The sequence below is a fragment of the Cydia pomonella genome, unplaced genomic scaffold (genome assembly GCF_033807575.1).
Source record: "Cydia pomonella isolate Wapato2018A unplaced genomic scaffold, ilCydPomo1 PGA_scaffold_86, whole genome shotgun sequence".
Classification (NCBI taxonomy): domain Eukaryota; kingdom Metazoa; phylum Arthropoda; class Insecta; order Lepidoptera; family Tortricidae; genus Cydia; species Cydia pomonella.
In genome coordinates, this window is record NW_026907919.1 from 20,629 (window position 1) to 44,033 (window position 23,405).

Here is a 23,405-nt window from a genome sequence, read left to right on the forward strand (position 1 = left end):
AATGGTTCACAATTTTGAATCGAGTGGAGTTTGCCGCGCGAATGCTTAATATTGCCATACAAAAACATTGAATTGAATAAATGGGTAAAACTGTACAGTATTTTGCTATCATTGATACCAATTTTTGTAAAAACCTTTAAAAAAAGGTGGAATTTTAATAGAGAAATCCGAGAATTTTATGTAGTCTCAAGTTTAATAATTTGATAAAGAACGTTTATTCAAAGAAAGTACTGTTTGTAGGTTTGTGGTAATAGGTTTTAGAATTTGTGTGTTTGTGAACACTCCCGTCCCGGTTGTTACCAAGGCTTGTTGTTATTATTAGAGTTTTAAATGTTTTTATGTGATTTTACTTACTTGTGTGCACAAATTTATATATAAAGTTACTAAACCAGTGATATTTTGTATGTTGTGTGTATAATAGTATGGCAAAGGTGGTTATACACTAACTGCAAAAGGTCGCGCCCAAGGACACACCTAGCGCACGCCTCACTTTTATCATGAAAAAAAAGTAAGTACATAATGTTAAGGTGTTTTTTTTTTGTTCAGAGTTGCCTAGCCAGAATTTTCACGCGCCGCTACTGGAAGGCAGAGACGAAGACCAGAGAAACTCGCCAAGAGCGGAACGCGAAAACGAGATAAGCGTATTCGAGTTCAAAGAGGAAATACAGGGCATTCCACCAATAGGGTCAGAGGTATCTGAGGAACAAGCCAGTGGTGACATGGGAATGGGAAGTAATGGGGGACGGGCGGAGATGTCGACAAGGCCGCGTAGAGCGACTCTCCAGACAGAGGCCGAGAGCTCTATCCCTATCTTCCTACCGCTCTCTGCGAGCTGGAGGGCTGAGCAAGGCCGGACGACGGAGCCCCTTGCGGATATCATATCGGACTCTTCGTCATCTTCACAGTCCCTTCATGAAAGAGTCTCGCCTCCATCATCACTAGGAACACGTCTGCAACAGGGAATCCGCACCCAGGTAAGACTCATGAAATTTACGCACCAACGCCCGATGACCCGGGAGAGGAGCCAAACCGTTTAATTCTCCTGGATGAAGATTATGTGCTTCGGAGGCCTGCCCTTGGAGAGAACTCGATTATACAAGCAGTCAGTCCGGGTCCGGACAAGCCAGACTCACCCTGGGCTCCCATGTACACTAGAGGGAGACCACGTGCGCCACCCGCGGTACAGCAATGCGCTTTCTGTGGCTATTACACAAGATATAGAAATATGATGAGACATCTGAAGAATATTCACGGAGTTTATACGCTCTTTGGGTGTTTTAAAACCCCGAAGCCGTATCGATACTGCCCGCCTAACTACGCCCCTCCCAGTGAGTACATTGAACACTTTAGGGGAGTGAACAGAATCTGGCTAAAGGCGGTACTGTACTGAACTGATCAACTAAACTTTCTCGTCTTATAAATAGTAAAAGATTAACAATTGTTTTATAAAGGTTTAAATTTTCTCACGCTCACGCTCGATTTACCGTTTTTAGGGTTCCGTAGCCAAATGGCAAAAAACGGAACCCTTATAGATTCGTCATGTCCGTCTGTCTGTCCGATTCTGTCACAGCCACTTTTTTCCGAAACTATAAAAGCTATACTGTTCAAACTTGGTAAGTAGATGTATTCTATGAACCGCATTATGATGTTTACACAAAAATAGAAAAAAAAAACAATAAATTTTGAGGGTTCCCCATACTTAGAACTGAAACTCAAAAAATCTTTTTTCATCAAACCCATACGTGTGGGGTATCTATGGATAGGTCTTTAAAAATGATATTGAGGTTTCTAATATAATTTTTTTCTAAACTGAATAGTTTGCGCGAGAGACACTTCCAAAGTAGTAAAAAGTGTGTCCCCCCCCCGTAACTTCTAAAATAACAGAATGAAAAATCTAAAAAAAATATATGATATACATTGCCATGCAAACTTCCACCGAAAATTGGTTCGAACGAGATCTAGTAAGTAGTTTTTTTTTAATACGTCAAAAAAATTAAAAAAAAAATTTTTTTCATCAAACCCATACGTGTGGGGTATCTAGGGATAGGTCTTCAAAAATGATATTTAGGTTTCTAATATCATTTTTTTCTAAACTGAATAGTTTGCGCGAGAGACACTTCCAAAGTGAAAAAATGTGTGTCCCCCCCCCCCCTGTAACTTCTAAAATAACAGAATGAAAAATCTAAAAAAAATATATGATATACATTACCATGCAAACTTCCACCGAAAATTGGTTTGAACCAGATCTAGTAAGTAGTTTTTTTTTAATACGTCATAAATGGTACGGAACCCTTCATGGGCGAGTCCGACTCGCACTTGTTTTCCTTTAATCTACGTGTATAAGCTCCTGTACCATTTTCAAAGGTTTAATAATAAGTCAAAATACTTGTAATATATCTAAATCAATAAATATTAAATATAGGATTCTGTTCCATTCAAAGATTTGTTTCATTATTCTATGGTTTGAACAGATATTTTTCTAGAAGTATTTATGTCGATGGATTAGAATAAAAAACATTATTCATGATATTTTTAAATTATAATAAATAATCGATTGCGGTATTCACTGGCATTCTTCTCGCACCATATTTATGAAGTGACTAGTTGACAGTGAAAACCACAATTAGAGAAAGTAATTTGACAGCAGCTCGAGAAGTTATCTTGGGAATCTAAATGTCTAAATCTAAATAAAAAGTAGTTGTAAGTACTAAAGTCCTGGATTGATCACTCGCACGTCAATTTACTCTTTCTAAGTGTAGATAGCACTGTACCCCTGCTGCGCTTCAGGCTGCGCGCGCACCGACCGCGGCGCACTCGAGTCCGCAGCTTTCGCAGTAATAATGCGACGTGTTAACTATCGCCGCTCGTGTCCCCTGTATGAGTTTGTTCGTGTTTCCTCAAAGTGCTCGACGTCGTGAACGCCCGGGCGCACGCCCCGCACGAATATGGCTTCTCGCCGGTATGTATTCTCATATGACTCTTTACAGTACTGCCCTGTGTGAAAGTCTTGTTGCATATCTCACAGGAGTATGGTTTCTCGTTCCTGTGGGTACGCTCGTGTCTCCTCAGAGTGCTATGTTGTGAGAACTGCTTTTTGCATACTTGACAGATGTAGGGTTTTTCATTGGTGTGCGTTCGTTCGTGTGATTTCAAGTTGGAATGTTGTGCGAACAATCTGTCGCACATTGAGCACTGGTAAGGCTTCTCCCCTGTATGGATTCTTATATGGTTCTTTAATATAGTCGATTTCTTGAATAATTTTCCGCATATTTGGCACGTCCGCGCTCTTATACTCGCCTCTAGGCTGTCGCGTGGCCTCGGCAGTTCTCCGGTGTGCTGCCGCTCGTGTCTTTTTAAAGTGGTCGATTCTGAAAACTGTTTATCACACATCGTACAAGAATATGGTTTTTCACCCGTGTGGCAGCGTTCATGCCTTTTTAGATCACAGGCCCGAATGAACGATTTCTTGCATACTTCACAGGCGAAGGGTTTGTCGCCCACATTGGCCGTCACATCTTCTTTGATAATGGTTGATCGTTTGTATTTTTTCACCTGTGAGACTTCAGGTTTCTCGCCATGCATAATCCGTTCGTGTCTTCTTAAAGTGGTCGATTCAGAGAACAGTTTTTGGCATATCTTGCAGGAATACGGTTTTTCCCCCGTGTGAGAGCGCTCATGTCTTCTCAAATCACCGGATTTGATGAATCCTTTCTTACAAACGTTGCAGGGGTAGGGCCTCTCACCGGTGTGGCATCTCATGTGTTCCTTTAATTTGGTGGAGTCTTTAAAGTTCTTGGTACATAGTAGACATATGTGCTCTTTCTTCGGTTTTCGTCGCTCGACCAGCGCCCCCCCGCTCCCTTCCTCTGAAACAAGTCATGCGAACTGTGGTAGACTTTGATTTATTAAGCAAATTCATGATATCTCCATGATAAGCAAAGAGTTAACCCATCTCTACAAGCACTACAAGCCCTGACTTCACAAACTCTACACCTTAGTCAAAATATATGGTTTGGCAGTTTCGCTACCGTCACGTGGGCGTAGGGTGAAAAAATGATTCACTATTCATTATTTTGTATTATACAATACTTGTAGTAACGTGTCGTGTCTTACCGGGACCTAAACAATAACGGTATATGCAGCATTTAGTTACTTTTTATAAAAAAAAGATATATAAAAGTCATTTAGTTTCCCTAAACGTACTTAACCATACCAAAGTTTTGTTTGAGGCCGTGATCCGACTGTTAAAATGTGTTAAGATGGTCATAATAAACAAATTCCCCAAGGGACTAACCACAAAATCGCGAAAATAAATCGAATGGTACACATTGAGAGCCCCAAGCAGACGAAACGTATGGGCCCAGGAGTAAATTTATTTCAAGATTCTCATATCCTCGCGGCGTGACCCTCCAAGTGCACCTAAGTAGTTAAGGACACACCTGCCACCGATCGGCGCTAAGTGCGAGCCAACACTAGTTACCTTGCGTGTGGACCCTCTCGGCGTGCACCTGCATAGTGAGGGGCTCCAGCACCAGCATGAGCTCGCCCCGCTCCCCGCTCCCCCCGGGCGCTCCTGCAGCCCCATCGGTGGTCTGCTCGGGCGAAATCCCCACTCCACCTGCCAAACAACACTCTGTTCATATTATAAATAAATATATAATTACTGGACATTCTTACACGAATTGACTAAGCCCCCAGTGAGCTCAAAAGCTCAAAAAGGCTCGTGTACTCAGACAATGATATATACACAAATATAATATATAAACAAATTTAAAAATGCTATTATACTGTTTATGAATACCTAAACGACGCCAATGTATGATTTCTATATAAATTGTATTGTACAGTCAGCGTCAAATACTTTGTAGCAACCAAAGTAGCCAAATAGTTCGGTACACCCTATATTTAGTATGGTGTACCGAACTATTTGGCCACTTTGACTGCTACAAAGTATTTGACGCTGACTGTACTATATATTACTTAAAGGGTCTAGCAGGCTAAGCGAACAAGAAGTGCCCCCAACGACGGATTTTGTCGATATTTCTGGTAGTGTACTGTTAGGTCCTAAGGACCCTCCATGCTTAACATCAGACCTCGATTCTCTTTTGTTTGCGAGTTATTCAGGATAACGTAAAATAATTAGGGTATCATTGAAAGTGTCATATTTTATAAACGATTCAAGTTACGTGAACCAAACAAAATTATATTTGATAACAATAAAAAAAACTACAAAATGCATATTTTTTACCAGCATCCTGTCCTTAAACTTCATTGCAAAAAATAGAAATATTTTTTTCCTTCCAATTTTTTTTTTACTTTTCGCGGAGGTACACCTCCAAAAAAAATATTCATGAGTAGCCACTAATTCCCACTACATACACATATAAAAATATTTGCACAAATGTTCGTGCTTCATGTCAAAAAAAAACGATTCTCCAATAAGTAGTCACTGGCATTATATGTACAGATAGAAGTACATCAACGATGACGTGTCAGCTTTGATAACATCTGACACATAATATTATCTGCATTTGTTTTTTGCATTTTGTAGTGGAAAATGGAAAAAATTAAATGCAAGTCTTGTAAAAAAACATTAAAAAATATCCGTGGGAAACAAAAATGCATAGAAACAGAGCAAGAGGCTGATTTATATAGCAAATGCAGTAATATGTTAATTTGCATAAATGATTTATTGTGTGGTAAGTGTCGACTTTTAGTGTATAAACATAAAGCAGTAGGTTGCAGACGCAGAGCCAGCATCGCCAATTGTTGTGCATGTACTCGCAGAAGTTGATGCTACTGCTTTATGTTTATACACTAAAAGCCGACACTTACCACACAATAAATCATTTATGCAAATTAACATATTAGTGCATTTGCTATATAAATCAGCCTCTTGCTCTGTTTCTATGCATTTTTGTTTCCCACGGATATTTTTTAATGTTTTTTTACAAGACTTGCACTTAATGTTTTCCATTTTCCACTACAAAATGCAAAAAACAAATGCAGATAATATTATGTGTCAGATGTTATCAAGGCTGACACGTCATCGTTGATGTACTTCTATCTGTACATATAATGCCAGTGACTACTTATTGGAGAATCGTTTTTTTTTGACATGAAGCACGAACATTTGTGCAAATATTTTTATATTTGTATGTAGTGGGAATTAGTGGCTACTCATGCATATTTTTTCTGGAGGTGTACCTCCGCGAAAAGTAAAAAAAAAATTGGAAGGAAAAAAATATTTCTATTTTTTGCAATGAAGTTTAAGGACAGGATGCTGGTAAAAAATATGCATTTTGTAGTTTTTTTTATTGTTATCAAATATAATTTTATTTGGTTCACGTAACTTGAATCGTTTATAAAATATGACACTTTCAATGATACCCTAATTATTTTACGTTATCCTGAATAACTCGCAAACAAAAGAGAATCGAGGTCTGATGTTAAGCATGGAGGGTCCTTAGGACCTAACAGTACACTACCAGAAATATCGACAAAATCCGTCGTTGGGGGCACTTCTTGTTCGCTTAGCCTGCTAGACCCTTTGGCACAAATATTGACAGGTATGAATAAATTAATAAAATTATTGACATTAAAAATTAAAATTACTTTTATGTTACTTGCGTGTAAGAACTGTAATTTTAATAATGTATTACGATTTGATAATTTTTATTGTAAATTACGTGTTAGATATAAGTAGAAAATTGCTTTGCCCTATTCAGGTTCATGTACCATAGTAATAAAGTCCTAGACAAAATGCGTTGTACGAGTACATGACTGCAGTAAACGAATAAACGATAACGCCAAGACAGCGTTGCCACGTTATTATATACTTTCAAACGCAACAGTGCTAGTGGTAAAAGAAGATTATATAACGGTGCATATACAGAGATGGAACGAGGGAGGGGCGAGATAACTGAACGAGATGCTCTTATGGAACTTTCAGTAGGAATAGCAAAGAAAGCGTTATTATTGTTTGTCCTTGTCACAGTCTCACATAATTTTTTATTCCCACCATGACTTTAGTATGGGTTATGGTGGGTATGTTGTTTGTTGTTTGGTATGTTTTCAGGAATCGTGTGAGTTAAAGCTATGGGATATGTATGTATTTGCACAAATGTATTGTCACAATATACAGCGTCTTACCATAGTTATAATCTTCATCAGACTGCGAGTGCTCCGGCTCTGGAACCTCAAGCTTGACCACACGATCGGAGTACAGGCCGGACGACTCGTCTGTCCCATCATAGGGGACACTGTCCTCACCATACGGAACGCTGTCTTCATACAAGGGTTCCTCCTTCACACGCACCTCATCTGGGGCCTCATACTCCACTTCCACCTTTACGAAAACTGCCAAATAGAATAGGATAATTTTTTTATTAAATGTATTAAATCAGAATCTAAGGCTAACATTTTTAAGAAATAATCGATCCCTAACTCGTTGCAACACTGTTTAAAATAAAGGCCAAGGACACAGAAGCTTAAAGCCGCGTCTCGATACTCTCGATATCGCGCGGCAAACTATCGAACATTGGATGGCGCGGCAGCCGCGCGCCATGGGTACCGGGCTGCCGCGCGCCATGGATACCGGGCTGCCGCGCGAGTCGTCTCGATCATTGGTGCGCGAGTCCGTGCTCGAACCATTTATGAATTGTTGGTTTTTGACCGCGCAGCAAAGGAGCGTTCAGTGTTTTGTTCGCGCAGTTGGGACAGATGTTCAGATGTTGTTTGATGGTGGTGGTGTTTCAGATGGCTCGCGCGGCCGCAGACATGGATAATGAAAAGGGTTTCTATTGAACAGTAAATGTACTGATTATCGCAACAAATCATTAAACAATGATGCATGAAATGATACTAGTGCAGCAATGAGCCTGCCCGTAAAGTATCTACTAACTTTAGTTCAAGATGGTGTCAAAAATGTCTCGCGAGCCAGAATACAGATTTGTAGCGGTCGAACAATGAGATCGAGACACGCCTTAAGGATTTGAGCGCGTTTTCTTCGTTTGTGTTTGCGCTACAGTTATTATTTTTGGTAAATATGCTTATTTTTCTGTAAACTAGGGCTTGATGTATTATTTTGTTTTAATTTTTTTTTTTAATCGTTTTCTTCGTTTGTGTTTGCGCTACAGTTATTATTTTTGGTAAATATGCTTATTTTTCTGTAAACTAGGGCTTGATGTATTATTTTGTTTGAATTTTTTTTTTTGAATTTTTGATTTTTTTTTTTAATAAAGAAAAATTTCTACATCACGTTCTGCGTATAACCAATATATACAAGCAAAAATGAAATGAAATGCTATAGTGCCAAAACTAATGAATAAAACTTGCACAAGGTGTGTATGGAGAATGCCTGGCCCTACCCTGCGCCTTAAGAGATACCATCAAACCTCATTATCAAAATCAATAAGGGTCAGTAAAACGACTGTAGGAAACCCTAACTCAATACAATAATTTGACCAATAAATATATATGTAATAGATTAGGTGATTGCTGATTGGTATTGGTGACTACTATAGTTATTGGCCATTCTTGACAATAGACTTCTATTGCCTTTTTTTTCTGCCTTGTGGCCAATTACTATGAAGAGGCCAAAAACTATAGCAGTCACCCTCCAATGAAATAGATAATAAAATTCTAAATTACCCTAACTTTGCCACCTGTCGCTAAACTTTCCTTAAACTATTTATTATTATATTATACTAAAACATATTTCAAATCCTAAATGCTAAATTACTAAACGCCTACACAGTGTTTTTTTAAAGTCTGCTATTTTCAAAGGTGCTTTCTTTCTTAGAGGGAAAGGGAACATTCTCGAAGAAATCGGTATTCTAATTAACTCCATTTTGGAGACACTCAATGATTTATTTTTATCTGATAAGTCACCTACAAGCGTGTTCACTGGCCTTAGGGCCTGTTTACATATTGATTATATAGTATTTAGCAGCGATTGATAATAAACATAGATGACGAACTAGCTCTGCAAAATGACCCCACACATATTGTGCCGAAGCGGGCGGAGCGTCAACTTTGTGCCGCGGAGCTATTTAGTTCGCAAATGGCGGCCCGTTGTCACAATCATAGTAAGAAGTATTAAGATTATATCTTTAATAAAATAAATATGCCTTATTGTGCGGATAAATGATTTATTTATTATTTATTTATTATTATTACGATATATTTACACAGCATTACAGTTCGCACCAAAGCGCTGGCAAATGTATACATGCAACATAGTAAGTACATAATTATTGAATTACAATTAAGTCGTGCAAATATTATAAATTAAAAATATGTCAAGTGGTTTAAAATATGCAATTATACAATTTCATGTCAAACAATTCAATAAACAATAGAAAACAAATCATTCATCCATCATCTCACAGTATTTCAAACATTCACGACATACATTTACCCATCTGCTAGCAAACACATCGCAGTCAGGGGCTGATGACAAGAACGCGTTAATTGTCCTGAGGGCTCGAAGAATTGGAGAGTTTCTGCACGAAACTGTACGCGCAAGAGGAACGGCTAAAAGACTAGAGCACCGCGGCCTGAGCTGGTTCTTTGGCACGAACGGTACCGAAAGTCTTACAAGTCTTGACACCAAGTCGGGACAGTCACTTTTTCCCCTCAATATGCTACACATATGTGTCAAAAACTTGTAATTACGCCTTACTTCCAGAGAGTTGAAGCCAAGTGATCCAAGCAAGAACTTAGTAGGGTATAGATAGGGATAGTACCCATGCAGTTTTTTATAGAGGCACCTTAAAAATGCTTTTTGTACTCTCTCCAGAAGCAGTGCATAAGTCTCATGAGGGTTCCAAACGACTGCCGCAGACTCGAGTTTGCTACGAACCAGTGATGTATACAGGAGCCTAATTACGCTTGGATTTCGGAAGTCACGTGAACTCCTGATAACAAATCCGAACCTTTTAAAGCACTCAGCAGCTAACTTTTTTATATGGTCATGAAAAGTCAGGTGATCATCAAAGATAACTCCTAAGTCCTTGACTGTTACGACTCGAGAGATGCTCTTGGACCCAAGTTTGTAGTCAGCATGTGTCGGATTTTTTGCTCGACTAAATGTCATGACAGACCACTTGGATACATTGAAGTGCAGCGTATTAGTTGTACTCCACTGACGAACAGAATCGATGTCGTCCTGTAACTTCTCATCATTTCGTCGGTCATATTTTTTATTTCAAGTATTAGTTTCAGGTCGTCCGCGTAGAGTAGACACTTGGCATGCTCGACTGTTTCCTCAAGATCGTTGATCATAATGTCAAATAACAGTGGACTTAAGATCGACCCTTGGCTAACACCCGAACGCGTTGGATATTCCTTAGACACGAAACTTCCGTGTTTGACAAATTGCTTCCTATCACATAAGTAACTTGCAAAGAACTTAAGGAGTTTAGGCGAGAAACCAATGATGTGCTAGTCGTTTCAACAAATACTGGAAACAATATGGGATTACTTTTCACGTATAGTTTAGCTAGGATCATATTATTTTGATTTCTCTTGATCAAAACAGGTTTCATATGGGGATGATGTTATGCATTTTAAACAATCGTTGATATTAAGAAACTTTCATTATAAATTTGTTCAGGTTGTTATTTTGACAATTTAAATTCGTGATAGTAAATACGAATCGTCGTTGTAGGTGGCGCTTTTTTTTTGTGTAGGTACATTTTTACTAAGTAAAGTAAAGATCTAGCTGCTATTTATAACTTTTTATTAAATTCGCGGAAGGCTGGACCGATTTGGCTAATTTTGGTATTGCAATATTTCTAGGTCCAGGGACGGTTTGAACGGTGAAAAAATATGGAAAGAATGCAAGTGTGGGTGTTAAACCTACGTGGATCGTAAATAATAATGCACGCACTTAATAAACAATATGTAATGTTCGAAATACAGTTATAAAAGTTATTATTATTTAAGTTAGTATTAAACACAAGCGGTTAGCACAGGCACACACAGTTCACCGAAACACTAGTTAGGTTCATGCACCATACCATTTATATTAGTCCGTGAATCCATAGGTTAGTATCACGATAAGCTACTAGTCAAGTACGCGGATAGGATTTAACTGGCGTTGACGATATGCGAGCGATCGATCCCGTGACGTAGGTAACACTGATGACAGACGCGGGCGGCGCGACGCACGCGTTACCGGCGGTCTAGCAACGGTTGCCAGCCCGCGCGCCGCCATGTTGTCGGCTGTCGTGTCGTGAGTGGGTCCACACGAAAAAGGTTTTGTGACTCCGTTTTGTTTGCGTACTTTGATGTGGAGTAGGCCCCACAAAGAAAATAGTAAAAACAATAATGATATTTTCCCATTCCCATACAAACTGTTCCTACGACGACGTGTTCAATACGAATTTCTGCATGAACGATACAATGTATTAATTGGTTCGGAGGCTTAATTGCCTTTAAACACGTGCGACAAACGAACAAATAATAAGCCTATATATTAATACTCTTTAAAATAAAATAACAAATTATCATACAAAATATAGCATTTAAAACGTTCTATATCGCATGAAACCGTCTACGTGGAGTTGGTTTCCATTGTCATGTATTTTCAAGTGTCAATGCTACAGCCAATCACAGCGCCTTATTTTATAATACACCAATCGTAGTTTGGGTGGTTTAAATTGACTAATCATGGTCAAACGCAGTTTCGTCGAAGAAAACAAGATGTCAACATCGACGAGTTGCAATTGGTCCATTATGAGTACTGCGTGTTTTAATAGTGGGGCCACTTTTACTTTTAATAGTGGGGCCACTTTTACGCTGATATTTTGTTTGAGATAAGTCTTCTATGTTTTTTTCGTTCGCTGGTATTTAGTATGACATGAACATTTGCTACTAAACGCAAGTACTGTCTTGGACGATTGATAATTGAAATTTCATAGTTTTCAATTGTTTGGTGGATTTAAAAATAATATCTGTTACAACAATGCTTTTAATAACTTCATGCGAAAATTATTATTTTCGCATAATAAACTATGCCATTCATTTCCTTGAATGTACTTAGCCAGGGGTGTAATTACCCTAAATCCATGCAGGCCATAGCCGGCCACTAGGGGCGGGCAATTTTTTTGTATTTTTCTTATTTAAATCGTTTTTTTTCCTTGACTTATGGGGCGGCGAAAATGATTGGCCTGGAGCACCAAATTTTTAAAAATACACCCCTGTACTTAGCCATACCCCAAAGCTTAAAAAAAAACCAGAGTTAAAAAAAACACCTTGTACAAGTTAAAGTAAAAATAAATTATGATTTTATGCTAGTCAAAGCTTAGTTGTGTACAAAACCTATTTTCAATGAACTGCAATTTTGATAACGAGGTGCGGACTATTGTGACAAATAGAAATAAACGGTTATATGCTGGTATCTTTTGGTCAATAAAAGGTGAAAGTATCTTTACCCTTTAGGTGGTCAACATTATTTTAGAGTTATGTAAATTGATAGAACAATAAATAACACAATATTACCAGTTGAATGTATGTGGATAATTTTAATGTTTTCTTTTTTAATGGACATAAGACACTTTTTATTTATGCAAAGTAAATTCTGCAAGAAGGTTAGAAAATTTCAACATTACTTGAAGATATTTGCTACATTTGGCCTGTTTCACAATGTCCAAGTATTGGATAGCTAACTAACAAATTAACACATTTACTGCCAGACAAAAAACGATGCACTACCCCAGAAACCGGTGGTCTATAGCTGCGTACAAAACAACCTGCCCAGCGGGTTGTCCGGCATCTGAACAAAGTTCACGAGCGCCCACCAGGTGGGTTCCTGGCAGTGAATGTGTTAACTGCCAGATAAAACTTTCTACGCCGAATGAAATGCCAATGATGGCTTTATTCATCAGATTAATGGCAAGTAGCTTGCCCTAAGAGTAGTAAATCTGAAGTCTGTCTGTTCATTTTGTAAGGTATCAAAATCATATTGTAGAATTGCTTTTCGCATATTTCTCTTAACATAATTCTTCTCATCGCATTTCATTGGTTTTTAATTTCTTTGATGCGTGATAAGCGTAAGCATATTATTATTATGCCTGATTTACACATAATAACTTGTAAAAGTATTGAAAAACTTGAAATTTAGTTTTATCACAGTATAGAACCATAGTTACAATGTTACACTGGATTTGTATCCTTAAAAACGACTCGCCAAGACAAACTTATTCTATTTTCTAGTAACACCATTACACGAATAAGATTTCGCGACACATACCCGGTTCCGTACAGTCCTGGGGCTCCTCCTTTACGCGCGCTTCCAACGACATACCACTGCCACTTTCCTCTACACCTTACTAAACAATTCAGTAATCTATGTTCCTCACAGGCTTCACAAAATCTGCGTTGGGAGTCGGGACGCTGTGACTACAATAGCTTCAGCACAGTATAGCGAACGTATAGTTTCTGGCAAGATTGCTTTAGTAAATACTGTTGCTTGTGTGATGGAAATTCGCGGGACAATAAACAAAATAATATATTTACGCCATAGGGCTACGCTACAAAAGTACAAAAGAAATTTGACGTTAGATTTTGACGTTGACGAGGGCGAGGCGCTGACAGTCGAAAATTAAAAGTTGCCATACTATAATTACTGGATTTTTTTGCGTCATAGATGGTAGGATCCTATAGATGCGCTATAGGCGTGCGCCTGTAAGGTGAGGGTAAATTTTTCACCAAACTGATTAAATTGTCTGATCAAATCAGGTGCATTTGGACACTTTTTTTTTAAATTTAGATTGATAAAATATCACCATAAATCTAAAATTGGAGACTGACGCCAATTTATTTTCTGATTGAATCCGTCGACTTGATCACCCCGTCTGGACTGGCCTATAATCTTAGAATCGAATTATTGATCCGATAATTTTATCAGATTGGCGACAAATGGTCCCGCCTGGATTGGCCTTTAAAGAAAGGGATAAGTATAATTTTTAAAGGTTCTTACTGACTGACAAGTGGTGTTTACCAGACTATATACCTCTTCGGCCTTTTCTGAGCTTTTCATGCACGTATCCGAACATACATTCGTCTGGCAGCACTGAGTTTCTGTCAATGTCATTAACGTCATACACAGGCCAGCCCAAAATCGGTAGGAAAGTGATATATTTTATCGTTAAAATAAACAAGTAGTTAGAATATAATACTCTTCTTAACACTGGCTCTAGTAGTAAAAACCCTAGAATTTGTGCCTCCACAAGTATAATATAATATCGTGGTTAACATAGAGTACTACTTTTGTAACTCGACAAATCGATCAAGTTTTCATTGTATCGTGCTCCGCGTATTACTGTTGTCGTACAGTACTGTTGCCTAAAACGTAGCTTATTATTACAATACAGCCTGTTGAATGTAGGCTTCTAACCCAGCAGCCCAGGTTTACCTTCAGAATATTTTCAAGACATTGAGGAACGACGATATTGTCTTGACGGTAGGAGGTCGAGACATTATGTCACTAGAGGCGATGGACGTGGAGAATTCCGAATGTGTAATTATGATAGGTCAGTTTTATGATAATAACTAGAATATCACAGTTAAATCTTATTAATTTGGCACTTCGATGGTCTGGTATACCCATTAATCTAAATAAGGGTGCAAGCCGCGCAAGTGCTCTCTCTAAGTGTAAGTTTATTATCTATGCTTGCATTATCACAATGCCTCCAATTTATAAATGGTTAAAAGCAGGTAATGGTGGAATTTTCTTTGTATTTAATCTTTTAGTTATATAGTGTACTATGACAGTCCTACAAACATATTAAAATATATGGTTCTGTACCTTAAAAGGAAAAAAGGGAACCGTTATAGGATCACTTTGTTGTCCGTCTGTCCATCTGTCTGTCTGTCAAGACCCTTTTTCTCAGGAACGCGTGGAGGTATCAAACAACCAACAAACAACTAAGCCAACGCAATCAAAAGATATGCCGCAAATTTCCGCACATTTTCGACACTCGCAAGGGCAGGGTACTTCCCTTGAACTCAGAATCTTGAAATTTGGTACGAAGCAACGTCTTATAGCACAGATAAAAAATTGCAAAAACCGTACATTTTTACATCATATAATATTATATACCTACAGGTTTGTACGGAACCCTCGGTGCGTGAGTCCCACTTACATATTGGTAAGTGTTTGATACGAGTTTAATATACATTTGCTACCAAACATGAGTACTATCTCGGATGATCAATGTTTGAAATTCCATTGATATGTCAACTTTTTCAATTGTTTCGTTGTACAACAACGCTATATACAACATTTAAATCCTTTTTATAAAAAATAAGAAAAAAAAATAACTAGGACTTTTTTCCTTTAACATACTTATCCATACCTAGAAGTTAACGGAATTGAATGTCAATCAGTTTAAGAACAGACTAGACAAATACTTAACCAGCGCAAAGAATACATATTAAGCGAAGATCACTCAGATACAGGCAACTATCAGTTGTTTCAACTGCCTGCCTGATTAATAAATAATAAAAAATAAAAAATAATAATTCAATAAAAAACACGGTGTATATTAATTACAGATTAGAAATAAATAAATAATTGAAATACTTAAAGGAAACTACCCTTTCCTTAAAATCTCCATACCCGCAAGTTGACTGTCCTGACTTCTAATTGCAGAAAGCAATGGCTCTGAAGACGAGTTTAAATATGAGGTGGCCCTGGAGCCAGGGTGCGTAGACCTGCCTGTGGACTGCACTGCAGGTAAGAGCTCGTACAGATCACCTCTACTCATACAACCCATATAATAATACAATAGTAGTAGTAGTAAAACACATTATTGCATAAAACAAATACATAACTCAGGGAGAATACAATGAATCTGTACAAAGGCGAACTCATCCCTTTAAGGGATCTCTTCCAGTTAACCTTTGAGCAACTGAGAGAGATAAATAGGAAATGGTAGTAAAAAATATTTCAGAACCTTCTAAATTCCATAAAGCATTGTCAGTACCATCGTTATAGCTAGGGGTTAGTAAGAAAAGTACATTAAAATCAAATCCAAACATAATATAAATAATTCATAATATCGACATTACAGCCAAGGCAGTACAGCCAGAGAATTCTTTATAAAAAGTAGAATCATGACAGTAGTTTCATTATTTATATTTAATAGCCTGTTAGAAATCCACAGAAGCAAAAATGATTTTAAAACACGGAAGGACATTCATACATATAACACGCGTAATAAGGATAAACTATGCGTTCCTTCGACGAAGCTAGTAAAAACATTTAAGCAAGGTATCTCCCTAAAAGTTACCCTTTACAATCTATTGCCTCTACACATAAATAATTTAACATGCATACAATTTAAAAATAAACTTAAACGTTTCTTCCAATTAAGTCCATTTTACTCCATCAATGAATTTACAGATAAAATGAAAAATTATGATTTTATTATGTAAAATAATTCTAAGCGTAGGTGCTTTTATACTGTATTATATTGATGTATTTGATCATTTACCATTTAATATATTTTGATTTATATAATTTTGTCTACCTATATACCTAATAAGACATTGCATGATTAGTTTTAGCAATGACCTGTATTTTGACATGCTAGATGTAACGTTCTGTTGTTACTTGGCCAAATAAAGAAACTTGAAACTTGACATAATACTTTCAACAATGAAATCACGATTCATATTAAAATTACATTAATTGAAATAATGAATATAAAAATAATTCATAAGTTAATATGTCAGATTCATAATAAAATAGACTAGAATAATAATTAGGATGTCAAAATTTCTTATTCATAGATTGATTTTTTCTTAGTCAAACTAAGATTTGTACAAGATGGCAAGATTGAAAAGAAGCAGCTAACCTTAGAAACTTAACTATAAGTAAATATGATGCATTAAGTGCATCGACATACCTATATAAATTTACAATATACTTACATATACATAAATATAATAATACATACGATAAATACAAATATATATATATAGATACATTGTATATTAAAATATGTAACTGCACACGCCTACCTACTTTCCTTCCAATTGACATTGATTTGAAAGCCATATCTTTAATTTTGCCTTCAGCATATAATAGAACACATAGAAGCACAGTTAATTTACTGACATAGAACTAATTAACGGGTTATTTTCACTAGTTACCACCACGTTGTTACCACTGATAACCGTTGAGATTTTATTTCTCTCTTTACCCAAGAGAACAACTGAGAATTCTTTTTCATAAAGTTTTACGAGTATTTCCACCCACATCAAACTAGATATAGAAACACTTAAAGCTAAAATAGAAGTAGAACAATTAAAATAGTTCATTATTGCTATTTTTTCCCCGTATTGATGCACGGAAAGCCAGTTTCTAAATATAATAGGGTTTTAGTAATGTTACGGTAGACCGACATGAGGGAACAAAAAAAGAATAAACTGAAAGAGAAAAAGATAACAGCGCCTTCAAGAAAAGAGCGTAATCACATCTCAAATACCGGCAACGCTCTTACACCCCCTCTGGAGTTGCGGGTGTCCATGGGCGACGGTTATCGCTTACCACCAGGCGCTTCGTCAGCTCGTTTGTCACCTATATAAAAATATAAGCAATGCGCGCTTGTACTTTTGCAAAGTACTAATAATAATAATACGAATAATAATAATATTAAGTCATAATTTATTGTATTTTTCTAATGTATTCATTGCTGACATTTGATTTATAATTATAATTGTCATTTTTTTTATTGATTTAATTTTACCATTTACATTTAGTTAAATGTAATACGATTGTGTAAGTATTTGGACGTGTAATTACTTTTATCAATAAATATATGAATATGAATGAATGGAAAGCACTCAGGGATTCTGGCTACTGCGAACATGGTGAAAGCACTGCAGGAACGCGGCAGCCCAAATAGTGTCCGATTTTTTTAAATACCACGACGATGGCAAACAAGCATACGGCCCGCCTGATGGTAAGCAGTCACCGCAGCCTATGGACGCATGCAACTCCAGAGGTAATATATTATTTTATGCCAAAAAAAGCCTTCATCATGTTTTAAAAGAGCTCTTCAAACTGCTGGACAGTTTTCTATCAAACATAGCTAAGCACCACCGCAAGAAAACTCGTTTTCACGTAAATAAACCGCATCGAAATAGGTCCATCCGTTGGAGACCTACGATGCCACAAACAGACATTGGCGCAAACATATAACCCCCCTCTTTTTGCGTCGGGGATTAAAAATGGCCCAATTGCCATGTATGTGTGGTGGCCCCGCGCTGACCTTGTGGCGTCTGGGTAGTCTGTGGTTATTAACCGACGAAAAAAACGGAGGAGGTTCTCAAGTCGACGCGTAGGTATATTTTTTTTATGTATGACCAGGCATAACTTTTTACAGAGTAGTTCGATTTTGATAATTATTTTTTGATTGGAACCTGGATCTCGGTGCCAGCCTCAAACAAACTTGAGCACCTTAGTGAAGCGTAAAAAACGGAAGTTCGGGAGGTGCTCAAGTTTGTTTGAGGCTGGCACCGACTCCAAAAATAACAGATTGTAGATATATAAATACGCAGATTTGTGTGATTGATTTCAGAAGTATGTATATAGTAGTGATGGGTAGGACATCAATTTAAAATGAGTTTGTATGAGTACCTCATTCTCTAAAATGAGGTGTTACAATGTCTTACTTCAAATGAGGAGAGGTACTAGCACTTTTGCAGCATCGACTATTCCATCAACTCCAACGGCAGCAAACCATATTTAATGTAAATACATATTTAGGCATTGCTAAACTTCCTTTTAAATATTTACTTGGAGTGCAATTCTGGAGGTTTAAAACAGAACTTTAACAACAGAAGACATACATTTAAGAATCAAACTAAGGAGTTAAAGTACATACATCCTATTGCAACTTAATTTGATGCTTTTATGAAACTTGTTCTAATTTAGCAGTTTATTATTTTTATTGTTAGATTGTTCAGGATCAATCCTTGCTACTTGATATCATTTTAAGTTTAACATTCATATATTGAAATAAATACTAACCATAAACTACCAAACAAACAATTAACAAACTAAGGAGAACAAATCCAATATTTTTTGTACCATTATTATATAGAAATTACTAACTTACCACCTCATAATTTATCAGTAATAATAGCATTGTAATATGATAACAAACGAAAGCCTCAATAACGTTCGCGCGGTAATGCCACCGGCGTGTAATATACACTTGATTTTTGTATGCAAAAGACACAAAGAAAGACCCACAGGTATATTTTATCGCGAAAACAATGTTAATATATTGTTATTTTGGTATAATTATAAGAATGGTCACTGATCACTATTTATAAAACACAACTAAAGATTACGAACAACTTTTTCGAGTTTCTCGTACTATAAATATGTCAAAATCATAAATGATCGAAATACTATACGAAGCACGTTAACAAAAAGTATTACAAATTCAAATCGTTAAAATGTACATGTTTATTTCACCTATACAAATTATATTTACTTTTTTATTCATAAACTAATGTAAAATCTCATATTTTGTGAACGCGACTATATTATATTTCAATAATTTAAATAATATTTTGGTCTCTTAAACGATAACTGTTTCTAAGCTAGCTTCGTAAATGCCCAGTGAGACTTGGTTGGCATTTCAATCGCTTATCAAGTAACCATTTCACTGTCCAGTCTAATTGATTCAGATTATACATGACACCAGCAATATGAGTCTTGAGGTCAGGTTATACTGGTATGCGCGTTAGTACAATAATAGCTAACAAATATGGAGGCCTACCGCGAACCACAAAGTTTTGCTTTGCTATCGCACTTACGTATGAAATTACAAGTGCGACAGAGAGAAAAAACTTTCTTCGGTAGGTTCTTTGATGACTTAGATTTTTCGCTTTTGACAAGTAACTTAGCAATGCTAGGATCAAAATGGCGTAATATGTATGTAAGCTTGCGGACGCTTACGCTTGTTTTCTTTCGTGTTTCATTTTTAACGTATTTTCGATGAGGTGTTATTGAAGCACGGCGCGTGTCTGTCTCACTCCCTCTTTCGGTAAATCTAATTCATTGTTTCATTTTGAAAGGATTTTTGAGGGGATTGAGGCGAGTGAATGGTACAAACAACGCATTTCTCGGTGGACCTTTTGTCCTTGCAATAAGGTTTGTAGTTGGGCAGTTGATAGTGTGAGCGATGAATGCGATGACGTCAATGACTCATTTCTTCATTTGAATGTCGGCGAGCACCGAGCGCCTCGCGACTCTCTTGCGAGTTGTGAGGAACGCGAGTGAGTTTGAAAGGCTGAGAGTTTTTTTTTAAATTTGAAGTGTTTGAATGGTTTGAGTGGTAAGAGCTGTGTGTGATGCGCGCGAGTAAATGAGTAAAATTTGATTGAGGAGTGATGTATGACATTTATGCGGTGTGAAGTTCTGCGACAATTTAACTAAATGAGTGGTACAAATGAGGTGCCTCACGAGTGAGCAACTCAACACTAATATAGTTCATACTTTCTAGATGTAATTAAATTGACATAAGCCTAGTGATTGTATTAGGTATAATAGAAAGTGTATAGAAATATATTATAATTGTAACTGTAGGGTAGGTATTCACTTGCGTTATTGAAGACTAAATCATTATTTTTTTCTTTTCAGTGCGCTATTGTTTTTTTGTCGGTCGATTAGTTTCGTGTTAGTACCGGTTTTTTTTATTGCCTTTTAGTTTTTTATCGGCGGTAATTTTTTTTTTTGTTAAAAAGTTTTTTTTTCATTCTTTAATTTACATCAACAACTTATGATTTTTTGTGCAGATGAGGAGGCAGAAGACCCTTTAAGGATGGACAGTGGGTCGGAGGGAGCCGACGAGTTCAAGTTCGAGGTGGCCGTGGAGCCCGAGTGTGTGCTCGTGCCCGTCGAGATCGAGAGCATTCACGGTGACTTGCTTGTAATAACATATACCATAATACCGGGCGCGTTGGAGGGTCTGCCATCGTGTGGCCTGAAACGGTAACATAAACTGTACGTTGACACTTAACGCCGAACCACGTGCTGCCCTCTACAGTTCACGTAAATTGCATGTGTAAATGTGCATTGTAAATTCTGCCATCTGTAATGTAATTGTAATTGGAAGCTTAAACTCGACATTTACACTTCGCGCCAATCGAAAGGGGGCTCCAGTCCTGCCTCCTACAGTTCATGCACGATTCCTTAGGTTCTTAAAAATCATGGGCCGTAGTAACAAAAGGAGACGTAGTCAAGTTTTGTAAAAATAGGCCCGAGATTGAGTCTAATACCACGTCGGTGTCAAACAAGCATGTGGCCCGCCTGAGGGTAAGCAGTTACCGTAGCTTATGGATGCTTGCCACATGCGCCAGCATCCATAAGCTACGGCCAGGCTTGCCAGGCCACATGCGCGTTGCCGACAGGTCTCATATGGATTGTTTTGGTCGCCATACCTTTGGCCTATGCTCTAGTGGATGGCGCCACTTGTTGATATTCAACAAATATAACACATATCAGTGAAAGAATAAGGATCAAAATCAAATGGCGTTCTAAAACTTTTTATAATGTGTCGAAAGATGGCATTAAATTTATTGTGGCTACAAAGTTTACTTTGACAGTTCACCTCTATTTCAAATTCTCTTTGAAGGTCAGATGGCAATAAATAAGTGTGTTTTTAAAAATGAAATTTTTGGCAAACTTAATAAATTCCTAAGTATTTTTTCTAAATTTGTTTTTTCATTTTGTTATGCTCAGTTATGTATAATATGCTCCGTTCTAAGTACTAGTATTAGCTTGATCGTCCCGAAAAAAAAATCTCTCTTTTTCTCTCTGTCAAGTTACTTTTTATTCTAGCAATCCCCTCCCCCTGTCAATAGTCAATTTCTGTAATGTTTCAGACAAATCCCGCCCCTTCCTACTCCCGCTTTGCGATCACGACGCCGCCGACACCACAAACTCTGAAGAGGAGTTACAGGAAACTTACACAGACTCTCCACAAAACGCAGAGAACGTCTGTGACAACTGCGGGAGAGCATACGCACACAAACGAAGTCTGATCCGCCACATGGTGATCTGTCTACCCGGGACGACACCTAACCCTAATATAGTCACTCAAAGCACTACCAGGGCAAAGAAATTTACCTGCGAAATTTGCCAACAAACGTGTGACGATTTTGAACATTTAAAAAGTCATATCCGAAGCCACACAGGAGACAAACCATTCACATGCGAAATTTGCAGCAAAGAATTCGCACTTTTATACTATCTGAAGAAACATAAGCGAATTCACGCCGGGGAAATATCATGTGAAGTGTGCAATAAAGCATTTGCAACACCTAGTCATTTGAAACGACATCAATCAACTCAAAGGTGTGCAAAGACATTCTCGTGTAAGCTATGTGACGAGAAATTTGCAACGATAAGTAGTTTCAATATCCATCAGCGAACTCACACTGGTGAGAAAATATTCTCTTGCAAGAGTTGTCCGAAGAAGTTTACGAGCTCGAGCAACTTGAGGATACACGGGTATATTCACACGGGGGAGAAGCCGCACAAGTGCGAGTTCTGCAGCAAGCGGTTCACGCAGGTGAGCACTCTGAACAACCATCGGCGGGTACACACAGGTGAAAAACCATACTCATGCGAATATTGCTTGAAGAAGTTTGCGTTTTTAGGCAATTATAAGGCACATAAACTTATTCACTTATAATAACGTTAAAGTCGGTTTAGAAATGAAATATTGGATGAACACTTTAATATATAATGGTCGAAGGGCTAAAAGATATAAGTTGTATTATTTATGAAAAACAAATAAAGAAGATGTGTATATTTCTGTTGTTTATTCTTTTCAGTGTGACTTTAACATTATGAACATTTACCATTATGTAGACGGTTATAAAAATGGCCTATATTATCTATAATCATAATATGTTTTTGGTAAACATTTAATTTTTAGTACAAGCTTTTAGCGCTGACAGAACTTTTCTTACCACGGACAACTAATACTCATCAAGACGATTCTAACAAACCCAAACACAATTAGTGTAGACTCTGGCGTCAATTGCTTTTTGGATTTGGAATGTAGGATGCTTGATTAATGACTGGATGATTGAATAACGTATGCAGATGAACTTTTGAATGATTTTAATACAAATTTCTTCATTACATGCAGTTTTTACTATATAGGCTTATTAACTACACCATTTTGACACTGATTTTGAGTTTAAAAAAGGGCGTAAGTATGTGTGCGCTCGTCAACAGCGAACGGCGAAGAGTGATATGCAAAATAGATGCGGCTGCCTCCCCCGCGCGGTGCATTCCCCTCGGATCTCCGTGAGTTAGGGTTCCTTAACATGCCCCCCGGCGTTGAAAGTCTTGCTTTCAACAG

The 23,405-nt window shown here is 37.4% G+C and overlaps 2 protein-coding genes across 5 annotated transcripts; one reads left to right on the forward strand and one right to left on the reverse strand.

Annotated features, from left to right (window-relative positions):
* Positions 1-2,517: 2,517 nt before the first annotated feature.
* LOC133534326 (zinc finger protein 596-like) lies at positions 2,518-13,548 on the reverse strand. Its single transcript, XM_061873442.1, has 4 exons — positions 13,259-13,548; positions 7,153-7,359; positions 4,481-4,618; positions 2,518-3,866 (listed from the first exon to the last, which is right to left on the reverse strand). The coding sequence occupies exons 1-4, from the start codon at positions 13,308-13,310 to the stop codon at positions 2,851-2,853; spliced, it is 1,413 nt and encodes a 470-aa protein (XP_061729426.1). The 5' UTR covers positions 13,311-13,548; the 3' UTR covers positions 2,518-2,850.
* A 202-nt stretch (positions 13,549-13,750) lies between these two features.
* Positions 13,751-22,846, forward strand: LOC133534327 (putative zinc finger protein 833). 4 transcript variants are annotated; one of them, XM_061873443.1, is made up of 5 exons: positions 13,936-14,131; positions 14,382-14,540; positions 15,662-15,745; positions 20,827-20,949; positions 21,916-22,846. In XM_061873443.1, exons 2-5 carry the CDS (start codon positions 14,489-14,491, stop codon positions 22,725-22,727), a joined length of 1,071 nt encoding a protein of 356 aa, XP_061729427.1. In that variant the 5' UTR covers positions 13,936-14,131; positions 14,382-14,488; the 3' UTR covers positions 22,728-22,846. The 4 variants fall into 4 exon arrangements, with proteins under 4 accessions (XP_061729428.1, XP_061729429.1, XP_061729427.1 ...); XM_061873444.1 differs by lacking the exon at positions 14,382-14,540 and having other exon boundaries at positions 13,751-14,131; XM_061873446.1 differs by lacking the exon at positions 13,936-14,131 and having other exon boundaries at positions 14,156-14,540; positions 15,565-15,745.
* The last annotated feature ends 559 nt before the right edge of the window (positions 22,847-23,405 follow it).